This window comes from Lissotriton vulgaris, chromosome 8 (assembly GCF_964263255.1).
Source record: "Lissotriton vulgaris chromosome 8, aLisVul1.2, whole genome shotgun sequence".
NCBI lineage: Eukaryota > Metazoa > Chordata > Amphibia > Caudata > Salamandridae > Lissotriton > Lissotriton vulgaris.
The window spans coordinates 578,228,880-578,243,060 of NC_141696.1; the positions used below are offsets into that span (position 1 = coordinate 578,228,880).

A 14,181-nucleotide genomic window follows, 5' to 3' on the forward strand; every position below is an offset into this window, starting at 1 on the left:
AGCACAGAAGGATGAAAGGCTGAGCTGGCCTTGCTTTGAACGTGTGACATGCATAGCTTGGTATATCTCTGCACAAGTGCTGAATTTGAAGGAGCCATTCTGCAGAAAAAAAAGTTCACACTGCAAATACATCTAAGGAGGTTTTACACTTTACTGTTGTAGTAAGCATCTGATACATTATAAGGCAAGTATGATTCTTAAGAGTGGGTTATTTGTGTCAACATACTGCTGTAAGTAAACTGTCGCATTTATGACATACCTTCCTATTATAATTATCAACCTCTTGCTTTCCCATCCGTTTATACATTTACCTCTTTAATGTACGTACCTGATAGTTCCTTTCCCATGCATATTCGAGTGTCACATTTTCTACAGAGGCTATTTCACAAAGTTTTGCTCCAAATATTTCTTGCAGCATACTGATGAGGTGTGCATGATGTTCATAGTTCATTGCATAAAAATGGTTAAAATCCAAAAACAATACTTCTTTTTCGTGATGGACTAGGAATTTGTTCATTTCCAGTAATCCATCCCACACCTTGATCCCAAACAACCCGTGGATAAAATAAACCTCATGCCCTGGTTCGCCTGGTTTGGAAGACACACGTAGATCAAAGTACCGTATTCCTGATTCAAGTTGTTCCTTGAAGGTCAAGCTTTGAGTGACAGACCATTTTTTCATCAATTTCTTCACCAAAGAAATTCTCGCTAACCGTTTAATTGACGTGGCTTGGTCAGGTCCAACAGGAGACTTTTCATCCACCCAAAAGCTGAAAGAATCATGTGAACCTGGAAAAGGAAAACAAAAAATTATCAGTATAATGGAAAGGGAGGCTCTTCTCAATGTATCATGACTTATAATGAGAAGTAAGTTTATGAAATGCTTTGATCTTTTCCCCTGATTATTCTTAAACATTCCATCTCACAATCCAAATTTTATAATCAACATAATTGGAAATCGTATCCAGATGCAATTCAAAAGAAAAGATTATGTTCTATCGGGTGATATGTACCTCTGAGAGAACATGAGATAGTAAAAGAAAGGCATCTGCATTAAATATTTTCATTAGAGCGAGTGGAGTAACCCTCCCTTCCTAGAGATGCAGATACTAGGTATGCTAGCACTGTCTCTCTTTCCTAGCTGACCCAAGTATTCCAGGGCATTTTGTAGGTGTCCCTTTGGCCTATACAGCAGGCGAATTTGGAGAATATTGGTTCTGTCAGGTACAGAATTGATTCTCGATTTACTAAATAATAACCAACCAAGAACAAAAAAACAGTACTCAAACTTTTAAGTAATAATCAAAGAAAATGAAAGAGAATAAAAGACAAAGTACATGAATGAAACAACACACCAAAATCAAATCAATCAAAGTCTACGTGCAGCTGTGACAAGGTGAATGCTATTTATTTCAGCTTCCTCTCCAGGCGCATGCTTTCATTTCCAGAGCATTGCCAGAGAGCTACAGAACTATGCTGCCCCATTGATGCGATTTATCACCATCAAGGACCTTTCATTGAGTTCAACCCACAGTGGACCAACCCCTAAAGACCTTTCTTTCATTCATTTCGGCTGTCCCTTGTATCCCCTTGTCCTGAGGAATACCCTCCATCCCTATTATTCAATCATGCACCTTATTGGGTCAAAACGTCGATGTGCTTGTGATAATCCTAACCCTACTCTCTCCGCCGCACGTTAAATGGTAATTATAAATCCCAAGCGGCACGGAGCTTTATGTACCTAGGGATGGAGATCCTTTGAATGACCAGTTCTAACAGTTCGTACAGCACTGTATATATTTTGTTCACATTTAGCACTTTTTTTCACCATATCACTTGCGCCGTTGGAACAAATTGTATGTTCATGAACTTTGACGTTTTATTCCCTAAATGCAGACTTTGATTGATTTGTAAAAATGTTAGTAGTTACTACATTTTTTTTGTTCTAATTTTGCATTTTTAGTTCCATAGTGGGATGTGGGTTTATAGGGGAATAGGGTGGGAAGTTATTTAATTGCCTCAAATTGTAAAGCGCTCTGATATCCTTCGGGATCAAGTTCGCGCTATATAAAACTTTATAAATAAAAAATAAAAAAATTAATTTTGCTGTGTTATTTGATTCATGTTCTTTGTCTTTTATTCTCTTTCATTTCTTTGATTATTACTTAAAAGTTTGAGTACTGTTTTTTTAATCTTGATTGGTTATTATTTAGTAAATAGAGAATCAATTCTGTACCCGACCTAACCAACATTCTCTACATTCTTGTACACCCATGTTCTGAGGGGCACTGGGTCACCCCATTATACTAGATGTATATTGCAGGTGAGTCAGTGGCTCTACATTTAATGCTTAGGATGATGTCAAACTAGCCCGCAAATCACACTGTGAACAGTGTCTCCTCTGTGTTATCATTTCAGTATGGGATGGAGAGTATACAAGATGCCTCTGTAGCTCGTCTGCTGAGGAAGATGAAAACTAAATGAGACAATGGACACACTGCAACGAAGGCAATAACAAGGACAACAATGGAGCAAGGAATGGGGTGGAAGAGTGGCAAATGGAGTGCTGTATTCGTCTAACTAACTCGCCATCAACATGTCTCCTGGTTGCAGTCACTGGTGTCATGAGAAAGAGTTGAGGGGACTTACATCAGGAAGCCATGGCGCAAGGCAAAGGTGTACCCCAAGTGAAAGTTTTCTACCATTGCCAGCTGGCAATGCTAAGAGTCTGACCATGAGAATTACCAGTTTCTACAGTTCTCCGCAAAAAAGACAAAAACAAGAAGTGTTCTCTGGATTCCTCGCATGGTGATAAGCATTGTTGGTGTGTCCCACTGTCACTGAAAGGAGCTACTAAAAAGCCACAGAGAGGGACAATGAGTATGAACGCCACACCTTAGGCTAAATGTGATAAGACTCAGGGTGAGACAAAATGTGCCAATATTGATAAGAAGTGACGGCTAGGTAAATGCAAGGCAAAATCAGTGACAGTATCTGGGGCACAAAAGGACACAACTAGAGACAGGGAAAGAGCAGGGCCTCGACACAAAAGCATCAAAACTCAAGGGAACAACCTCAACCTTTTTTAAGTTTCAAAACTCTGTGGCTTGTAGATCATCCAATTAGAACAAAGATAACCAAATTGGAAAACACTGTGCACGCAGCAAAACGGAGAACAATATGATTGGACAAAAACAGCCCTGACCACAGAGGGAAGGAAAAAAAAGCATTAGCAACAGTAACTGCAGTGGGACACTTGGAGCCACACAATGAACCCAAATTCTGGAATTGTATTCCACTATGCATCGGGACAAATCTTCCATATGTTACCTTCAAGAAAGAACCTTAAAAATGTAGTTCGACTCTTTCAACGTCATTTTCAGCAGCAAATTGAGACAGAATGCTTACATCTAATGGATATGATGATTATTTTGTTGTAGAAAACATAAAGGCAAAGAAAATGCAGACTTATTTGATTAAATGCAATTCCCTCGCTACAGCAGCTCTTTGAATCTGAGGACTCTGTTCTTACTCCTGCATTTTTGTCCTTTCAGCGCTCAGAGAAGGAAAAATCAAATACAGAACAAGGTTTTTCCCATTTTCTTAAAAAGAGGGGCTAAACAAACTGAACATTTTACAACAGAGGAACCAAAAGCTGAACACTCTTCATCAGAGGAAAGTGAAATCAAAACTAAAAGTAAATTTGTCTGCAGGAAGAAGAAGGAGAAAAGAGAAAAAAAGGAAAAACATCGAAGGGTACATAAAAAACAGAGCAAAACGACTACGATTTGACCCCAATCTAATTGTAAATGTGTCTTTGGGTTCTGACTCTTATGTTGCAAACAGGGAAGAAGGTCAAGTTTAAACTATGTCAAGGGGACCTTGATCACCATTATTGAATACTAGTGCCCCAATCTCGACTTCAGAAGGCGTTAGTACACCAGTTCTAAGCTCTACATCAGTGGCACAGTGTAACCTGAACCCAATACTGCACTGTTTGCCTCCTCTTTAGGCAGTAATGTTATCTATAATCCTATTGGAACTGTGCCTGAGGTAGTTTGCCAAGTCAGTCATTTACCTTCTGTACATTTTTCTCTAGATTTTTCTTTTATCTTTGATCATGGGCTGTATATGAATAGATCTTTTCTATTGAGCTGTTTGGCTGAAATTCCTGACCTCCAAATGATCCAGAGTAGTGATCTCACTCTGGTTCAAGTTAAAAAACCTAGTAATTATGGGGGATCTAGAGTGATGTTTGGTTCTAAGGTGATTTGCTATCTGATAATGTCAAATAGTGATAAACTACAATGCTAATGTATCAATGTTCTTGTACCCGAAGAGGAGATAGCCTCTAAAAAAGCAATTTATAACTAGCAGACTACCGCCCATTTAGATCTCTCCCCACAAGGCTTGTCTCATCTGGAGAAAGAAAGTATAGTGCAGGTATCCCTCGGCAAGGGGTAAGGAGAGTTTCCCTCCTTGTGGAGAAAAATAATAATCAAGCACTGTCTGTAGAAGAGAAAGAAAAGAAATGTAGTTGGGTTGCAGGGGCTCTTAACACAAATAGATCTTTGGGTTAAAACACAGGACCTCGTCCTAGCAAGGTTCTTAAATTGATCTTTTGGAATGCAGCCGGCTTAAGCACGAATAAAAACAAATTGTTATTCTTGAAGAACAGAATGCTGACATAATTTGCATACAAGAGTCTGGGATCATAAAGAACTGGTCCATTGATGATTATATTGTGCTGAGCCATCCTGCCCTCCCAGTGATCAGATGACATCCGAAAGGAGGTATTGCTATATTGCTAAGAACAAGTTTTAGATGGATATATAAAGTTATCCCCATGCCCCTAACTTAACTCAGGTGATTAAGCTAGATCATAAGGAAGAACATGATACTTTACACTCTCTGCTGATTGTAAATGCGTATATACCTCTTGATACATATAACTCTCATTTATTAAAAAAATAAATGATCTCCACTATTACAGAAAGTGAAGATTGTAGGCATCTAATGCTGATTGGTGATTTGAGCGCCAACATTTCTACCCACAGTATAAGGTTATTTGCTAATGCCTCCAAAAAATTAAGCTTCAAACATTCCCCCTGTTAAGTGTCAGACTGATAAAAGAGGCACACTATTACTTGAAGGCCTGAGAAACTGATGACCCTGGGATTCCCACCTAGATTTTCACCTTACCACTCTGAGGAATCCCCAGGTCGACGGGTCTCTTTAGTCTGCATGGAAGTGTGAAGGAAGTTCTTTAAATTCAATACCCTTTTGACAGATTCTCAAAATCAATACATTTTTATCTGAAGGACCACTGACTCCGAAGAAAAGTTTAAAAATGTATTACAAAGCTAAAAATAACTGGACATACAAGGACCTCAGCAAGAGGTTCAAGAAATAAACTGGCACTAATACAAACATAATCCTACACAAGAGTCTCAGACGACTCAGAATAAAAAGCAAAGTTAATTCAAGAAGCATTAGACGTACAGTGACTGTGCCCACTGGAAAACTTGACTGCATCTGTTACAATGCAGAAGAAAAGATTAGTCTATCCCTACACTAATTCTAAAGTGTCACCCCTACATAACATACCTCCCAGGCAAGAGTAAAAAGGTGTCAGCTGGGGCGTGGCCAAGATGGCGTCGGAGTAGGACGCTTCTTCGAGCCTCTCCGACGCCTGACCAACAAAGCTACGGATAGCGGGGGTCCCGGGGGTGCTGCCCGGAGTTTCACCGACGGCGGAAACCGCAGATGTCAGGCGGACTGCTCCGGTGCCATTAGCGGAGTGCTCCGACGTCTGGGGAAGCCGGTACAGTGGAGCCGAGTTGCGGCCTGTGCAGCCGCGGAGTTGCGTACCTGCGGAGCCCGTCCGAGACGGGGCGGCCTCCGGTCCCGGTGGAGATCGATAGTGCCTGGGCCCATGCACTGCGCCCCGCGAAGGCAGGGGGCGGGCCTCATCGGAGCGCTCGGGAGGAGACATCGGCAACGCAGGTCAGGGGGAATTGGGGACCCCCAGAGTCGATCGGAGCAGAGCTGGGCAGGGCCTAGATGGCGGGAACCCTGACTGTTTGAAGCCGGGTCCGGACTACAGGGCGATCGGCCATCGAGGGGTGACGACTGGAGCGGCTGGCCTGCGAGGAGGAGACGGCGGGGAGGCCCAGAGGCCCGGACCCAGCAGGGCCACAGTGACTGGGAGCCCGTGGGGGCACAGTTCCACAGTTCCCGAGCTGCCGAACACAGAGTGTGCCAGAACGGTGGGGGAGAGAGTGAACCCTGCAGTGGCGGTAATGTGGGCCGCTGCCTGTGCTGGCCTGTCCTAGGGGCGGACCTGCCCTAGAGTTTGCTGCTGGGCTGGCCTGCGCCTTCCGGGGGACTTTGTGGGGTGCCCTGCCTCTCTGGGCCCGGACATTGGCATCTGTGTGGAGGCGGATTGGCGCAAGGGAGACTCGGAGGCTTGGACACCTGGGGTGGACGCGGCAGCTGCTGGAGAGAGAGGCGCGACCGCCAGCTACATCTGTGGCGCCATTTTGGGGGAGACTTCTTCGTGGAGCGCTGCGGTCCGTCCCTAATTATCCCTGGAGTAAGCTGCTGGGGGTGGCCCTGGCCTGAGGCCCTTGAGCACATCCTGCGAGCTGGCCACTGACTTTGTGGGGGAGCGGCATCTTGGCCTGGTTGAGCAGAGGCCTGGCCGGCGTCGCTGGGGAGCTCTCTCGGCCTCTTCGCATTCTGCGACCGGGATTGGCTCCCCGTGAGTGGCGCTGGAACTTCAGCGCGGGAGCGCATAGAACAGCCCAGGAGTTCGGGACGCTTGCCACCTGACCACGGAGGGGCCGTTTCGGCGGTGGAAACAGCGGCGCCATTCTGAAGATTCCGTGGAGGGCGCTGGGGTATCATAGTACTGGGGGCCTCGTGTGGTGACACTGCCTTTGCCTGGTGCCCATAGCATCATTCCCCGGTGCGGCAGCCCACCTTGCCCGGTGGACCGCGCTTACTGACTGTTGCATTACCGGGGTGGTACCAGTTACTGGCGGAGGAGGGCCGTGCCCTTGCACGGATTGCTTGAGGGAGTGCTCTTCACCGCTTGCGGGCCCAGCCTCCCACCGCTGCAGGGCCTTCCGGGAGCGGGAGACCCACCACGCTGAGAACTGGGGCGGACCCTCAGGATGGCCACCTCACTGCGCAAGGGGAGGCCGGGGAAGGATGGTGCCCCCAAGAACTCTCAGCAGCCGGCATCACCGGGAGCTAGTGGCTCCTCGAGGCAATCTGACGATGAGGCGCCTGCCACTAAAGCCTTCATGACAGAGCTCTTTTCCTCCATCAGGGAGGACATCTCGGAACTCAGATCGCAGTTGGCATCGGACCTGCGGGAGGTGAGGAGAGATGTGGACGGGATCGGCGAGCGTGTGGCGACGCTGGAGGATCACGACCTCAGCTTGGCGAATGATGTACATCAGCTGCAGCAGGACGTTATCCGTCTCACGGAACAAAATTTAGATTTGCAAACCCACACGGAGGATTTGGAGAACCGCTCCAGGCGGAATAACATTCGCATCAAGGCTGTGCCGTGGCAAGGAGAAGCCGGGGACCTCCGTGAATATGTTCAGGCCCTATTCTTGCAAATCTTGGGCGATGAGAGCGTGCAGGACATACGGATGGACAGGGTGCACAGAGTGGGGCTGCCCAGACGGGGAGGGGGCCCTCCTCCCGATATCCTCGTCTGTGTGCACGATTTTCAACTGAAGGAACGTATCCTGCGCCAAGCTAGAACCATCTCCTCTCTGCAGTTTCGAGACCACCATCCACAGCTGTACCAGGACCTGGCTGCCTCGACCCTTCGGAAGCGGAGGGAGTTCCGTCCGGTGACCACCTTCCTGAGGGAGCAGAACATCTCTTACTCGTGGGGGCATCCCTTCCGGATCATCTTCCGCTGGCAGAACCGGCTGGTGCAGATAAACACGTTGCAGGTGGCGATTGATTTGCTGGGCCTGGAGGACGTGGCGCCTTTTCAGGGGAGCCGCTCTTCGCCGTCCAGGAGACGACGGCGCTCTTCTTCCTGGCATAGAGTCGGTCCCTCTCCGGAGCGGAGACGGCCGGATCGCACGACTAGCGTGCAGGAAAGGGATGCTGCGGTTGCGTCGGTGGCCTCCGACACTTTGGCTGATTCTCAGACGAGCTCTGGAGCTGCATGACCCCCTCTCCCGCTGATGGCGTCGGAGGGGCTCTGACCCCGAGGCCCGGGAGTACTATTGTACTTTGGAGAAGACACACCGGGCCGTGGTCCAGGGGGCTACTGATCTGGTGCCCTCTTCCCCTGATCGATCCGGAAGGAGTTCCTCGGATCGTGATCTACTGGACCTGATGGCTGTTCGACTCAGGTCCTATGTCTTAAATCTTTTGCTGTTGTCTTTTTTTGCAGGGGGGGGGAGCGGGGGGGGGGCTCTGGTTCTGGGGAGTTATGGGGGTTTGGGTTGGGGGGGGATGGTTGGTGCTAGGGTTGGGGTGTGGGGGGTGTGTGGTGGCGACCTTGGTGAATCACTGCTGGGTGTGGTTGATGCTTGTAATGTTCTATGCCGCTTCCTATATCAGGAGCTGGGTTGGGTCTTGTCCATTCTCTGTTTACCTTGTCAGGTCATGCTGGTTGATCCCTCGGGGGGAGGGGAGTGGGATTCCATGCGGAAGGGGGATGCCCGGGATACTGAGCCCGAGTCCATTGTCTAAATGTCCTGGGATTGCTGTTCTTCCTATGTCTTCTTGCCCACGGGGCGCTTGGCTGTCTGGAGGCGGGGTCTGGCTGGCCCGGCGGAATGACCTAGGGGGTGAAGGGGGCTGTCTGGCTGTTGAATTGCTGAGGGGAGTAGTGGGTGAGTGTGGGGGGAAGTTCCGGCTCCACGCCCTGATTGTCCCTCCTGCAGGTGCTGAGCAGATTCCTCTACTGTCCTTATGCCTGTTAGCATAGGTAGCTGGAACGTGAAGGGCCTTAACTCCCCGCAGAAACGCCAGAAACTCTGGAAGTACTTGCTGGACCACCATCTAGATATAGTTGCTCTACAGGAGACTCATCTGGCCAGGAAAGATGAGCTGCGGCTTCGACACAGACAGTTTCCTCTTCTCTACAGGGCTTCGGCGTCCACTAAACATAGGGGGGTGGCCCTTATGTTTAGGGCTTCTCTCCAGTTCCAGCCACTGGGAGTGAGCAGTGATAGGGAGGGCCGCTGGCTCATGGTGAAAGGCTTGTTGTATGATCGCCTGTGTACGTTTGTGGCTGTGTATGCTCCGAATTCTGGTCAGAATGGGTTTTTACAAGGACTGATGGACAAAATGGGAGACTTTGTGGAAGGGCACTTGATATTATTGGGGGATTTCAACATGTTATGGGACAAGGATTTGGATGGCTCGGGTGCACGCAGGGCAGACACTGGGGTCTTCTCAGGGGTTACACAACAGCAAGTAAGCGACCTGGGTTTAGTGGATAGCTGGCGTTTCATGCACCCTCACACGCGGGACTACACGTTCTTCTCTCATGTACATCATACATATTCCCGCATAGATTACATCTTCGTCAGTCAGGCTCTCAGGGGTGACATCACTCTAGCTGGTATTTTCCCACTGTCGTTATCTGACCATAGTTTAGTGGTGCTTGGGCTACACTGGGCGATGGGGGGGGACGGCTGGCGGAAGTGGTACTTCCCTGCGGCGTTGGTGCGGGATGAGGTCTCTTGCACCGCGTTACGACGGGCACTCGCAGACTTCTTTACTCTCAACCCACCCTCCGACACGTCGGTATACACCACATGGGACGCGTGCAAGGCCTCTATACGAGGTACGTGTCTCGCTCTTAACGCGAATCTTAATAAGCTCAGGCGCGCTGAAAGGGAGGCCCTGGAGGCGGAGTTGGCTACATTGGAACAGGCGCATAAGTCGAACCCCTCTAGATTGACCCTCCGACCCCTCACGGCGGTACGGGGGAAACTGAGGGCGCACTATAACAACCGGGCTGAATATACCCTCTTGCGTCTCAGACGGATTTCTTACTCCCAGGGGAATAAGGTGGGGCGTCACCTGGCCCGGCAACTCCGGGATAAGCGTGAGAAGGATTACATCGGGGGCATACGTGACCACACGGGAGCTATTCGGCATAGGGACGCGGACAAGGCGGCCGTTTTTGGCCGCTTCTACGCGCACCTCTATTCGGCGGAGGCCTTGGACCCCGCAACCCAAGAGACATATCTGGGGGGTCTTCCTATTCCACAGGTCTCCAAGGAATGGAACGACTTGCTCACTTCCCCCATCTCCAGGGAGGAAGTATTAGACGCCATCAAGGGCCTGAAGCTCCACAAGGCGCCCGGCCCCGACGGTTACACAGCCCAGTTCTATAAAACTTTTGCCTCGGACATATGCGATTTCTTGGTCTCCCTCTTCAACGCGATGGCATCCGAAGGGCGAACCTCGGAGTCTATGGCGGAGGCTCTGATTACCATTCTCCCTAAATCGGGGAAGGACCTCTCCGAATGTGCCTCCTATCGGCCGATAGCGCTCCTTAATCTGGATGCTAAGCTGTATTCGGCTATCCTTGCTGGACGACTGAAGGATTTGATGCCGGCCCTGATCCACCCGGACCAGTCTGGGTTTATCAAGGGACGCCAGACCCATGACAATCTACGCCGTGTGCTTCATCTGATTGAAAAGGCGGAGCGTTTCCACATCCCCGCTGTGCTGATAGGACTCGACGCCGAAAAAGCGTTTGACCGCGTGGACTGGGGCTTTCTACACCGTACATTGGAGGCCTTTGGATTTACTCCTCTCTTTATTAGAATGCTTGAAGCCAATTACCATAGCCCTACCTCACGGGTGCTGGTCAATGGCTGTAGATCTGGGCCGTTCTCACACTCCCGCGGCACACGCCAGGGTTGCCCGCTGTCGCCGCTTCTTTTCGCCCTCAGCATTGAGCCGCTGGCCTTGGCGATTCGGGAGAATGAACGGATCCTGGGACTCCCCTTCACGGGGGAACAGCACAAGATTTCGCTCTTCGCAGACGACGTGTTGCTCTCTATCCGAGACCCGGCGCTGTCGCTCCCACACGTCCACACGGAACTCTCGGACTTCGAAGCCGTGGCTGGTTTCAGAGTGAACCTCAACAAATCGTCCATTCTGAACCTGACCCTTCCGCCCCCAGAGGTTCAACGGGTTAGCTTGCTTACCCCACTCCCGTGGGCGACCTCCTCCCTGTTGTATCTGGGGGTGCGACTGACCTCTACCTTGGGCGCGCTGTTCCAGGCGAACTTCCCGCCAATGCTGGCTGTGATCCGGGCGGAGCTGGAGAGGTGGAAACCCAAATTTATCTCATGGCTGGGTAGGGTTCATGCCCTTAAGATGGTCCTTCTCCCCAAACTCCTATATCTCTTTCAGGCACTGCCCATCCCGATAGGGGTGGATTACTTCCGGCGACTCAAAACCCTCATGCTGAAATTTGTCTGGCAAGGTGGTCGGGCACGGCTTTCCTATGCGGTACTTCGGCGTACACGGGCGGAGGGAGGGGTGGGATTTCCAGATATGCACTTATATTATAAGGCAGCCCAATTGAGGGTTCTGGTGGAGTGGTCCCAGCAGCTGTCCGAAAAGCATTGGCTCCACATGGAGCGGAGTGTAGTGGGACGGTCCATTTGGGACCTGGCCTGGAAGCCCAGGGCGGACCGGCCCAGGAATGCATACATCTGCACCCCCACTAGCACGGTGCTGAAAGTCTGGGACGCTCTTAGTGGCGATGACCGGTGGACAACGTTCCCGTCCCCATTCACTCCTATCCACTTCAATCCAGCCTTCCCACCAGCTCTGACGGATGGACCCTTTGGGCCTTGGAGAGAGGGTGGATGCAGGTCCCTCACCCACCTATTCCATGGTGTGACGCCTCTTACGTTCCATAACTGCATGAGGGATTACGGTGTCTTACCTACTGAACGCTTTCGTCATCTTCAACTCCTCCACTGGGCGACTTCGCCTGGGGTGGTGGGTGCAGCCACGAGACCGTTGACGAAGTTTGAAAGCTTTATCCTCCATACCTCCACCATGAAGGGGACGATCTCTTTTTTGTACAAGATGCTCCTTGATACCACGGTGTCCCCCCGGCCTCGGTATATGGAACATTGGGAGACTACGCTAGGACGGGACATAACTGACGTTGAGTGGAGGACCCTATGGAGGGATGTGACGACACATAACCATTCCACTGATCTTAGGGAGGCGCACATGAAGCTCATCTTCGATTGGTATTTATAGCCATCTAAACTACATAGGATCTTCCCAGCCTCCTCTGATAGATGTTGGAGGGGATGTGGGGAGCTGGGGGACTTTCGCCACATTTGGTGGGATTGCCCATCTATCCGACCGTTCTGGTCTGAGATTCTCTCGCACATCAGGGAGGTAATGGGCTATCCGATCCCGGACTCATTGGACTTTGTCCTGCTGGGGCTGAGGGATCCATTGCTCCAATATCAGACAAGGGCGGATAAACGCATTCTATGGCTGTGCCTTGGAGCGGCTAAACTGACCCTGGCGGCTGCCTGGAAGAGTCCGGCAACTCCGGCTATCTCCTTGTGGCATGCCCGACTGTGGCGACTCTTGAGCATGGAGAGGCTTTCAGATATCTTTCGAGGGAACTTTAAAAACTTCATGTTCACCTGGGGGCCTCTGGTCCGTTTTCTGTCCCGTGGATTGCCATCAGCAGTGTGTCCCTCGGCGCTTCGTGCGCTCCACCTCTTCCAATTTTAGCCACCTGCGTATGTTGTGATGATTTGAATGAATGTTGGTCGCCACCACCAGGGTTGAGGGTGGGGTGTGGGGGGGGGGGGGGGGGGGGGGGTGGGTTGTTATGTTGGGAATGTTTATCTCTTTATTGCGACAGGTTTTGCTTACATGGGCATACGATTTGGCCTATCTTTGGTCTGTGACCGAGACTGAGTCGCTCCTCCTCTTTGAGATTTGGGACTTACTACGGCACAGTGAGCGTGCCTCGCCACCGCTGGAGGCTCCAACATAAGACTTTGGCGTTGCTTAAGCTGTCGCTCGAGGTTCTTGAGAACATGTTCTAAAGCACCCCCTGTGTGGGGATACATGGCGGATTGTCGCCTGTTCCTTCCTCTTTCTCTTGCTCACTCTTCCACTGTTTTTCCTCTCTTTTCTTCTTCTATGATATAACTTGCAAAATAAAAATTTTACAAAAAAAAAAAAAGGTGTCAGCTGTGAAGGCTCCCTAAGAAGCACATTCACTTTTCCAGGTAAGTATCCCAAACTACCGAGCTTGTTCTAAGATGCTCCTTAGTTTCTCCTGCCTAGTCCAAAATAAGACCCATGTCTAACTGCAAATCCAATTGGACTGCCTTAGACAGGACCCAGTCTAAACACAACTGACCCTAACCCTAGCTTCACTAAGACCAAACTAACTCTCCACCCTCGGGGCACTTTCCCTAATACAAAATCGCAAAAACAATGGATACACCCATGACACTCCTCCTTCAGCAGGTACAGCCTCTCATACTTTTCCACTATCGAACCTTCTTCTTCCAAAAACCGTTGCTGTGTCCTTGGATCCCAGGCACCTTCTCCGCCAAATGTTGCAAGTGCACATGCCAGTGCACTCCCTTCGTCTCCACTCCAACCAATGTAACTTCTAAACAATGACTCATTCTACCTAACGAGCTACATGGCCTTGCACCTGCAAAAGAAATGCATGAGAACAAGTCCCTCTGCACGCCCTAAGTTACAATTCGAATTCAACTGCAAACATAAGCTTCTTTCCCGAGGTATATTTCCAACTCGACATTTCTAGTCATGCCAAGAAAACCACGGTTAGGCCTCTTCTAGCGTTTCTATGTCTCAGGCCTTTACTCATTTAAATTAATTTCTAATTCGACAATATAAGCATTTCATTCATCAATCCTAACATTACATCTTATGTTAGAAAACATCATTCTCATGTTAAAACATTGCGATTCTCATTAAGCAGCCTACACGTGCAACTTTAATGTGGCACGTTTAGTCTCAATGCACATTTTACACACAGAGAAATTAATCCTAAATTACTTAAGGCAGTATTCTCTCAACTAAGCACTACATTAATCAATAAATGATGTAAGCATAATTCTATATATTGCACTGATCCCCGGCCTAATA

General features: G+C 49.3%; 1 protein-coding gene across 1 annotated transcript in view; it reads right to left on the bottom strand.

Annotated features, from left to right (window-relative positions):
* Positions 1-14,181, bottom strand: part of PLCXD2 (phosphatidylinositol specific phospholipase C X domain containing 2) — a 188,274-nt gene that overhangs the window by 36,332 nt on the left and 137,761 nt on the right. The window contains exon 2 of the mRNA XM_086934420.1: positions 329-789. Within this exon, the coding sequence (XP_086790546.1) occupies positions 329-789 (461 nt within the window). The remainder of the gene's footprint in view (positions 1-328; positions 790-14,181) is intronic.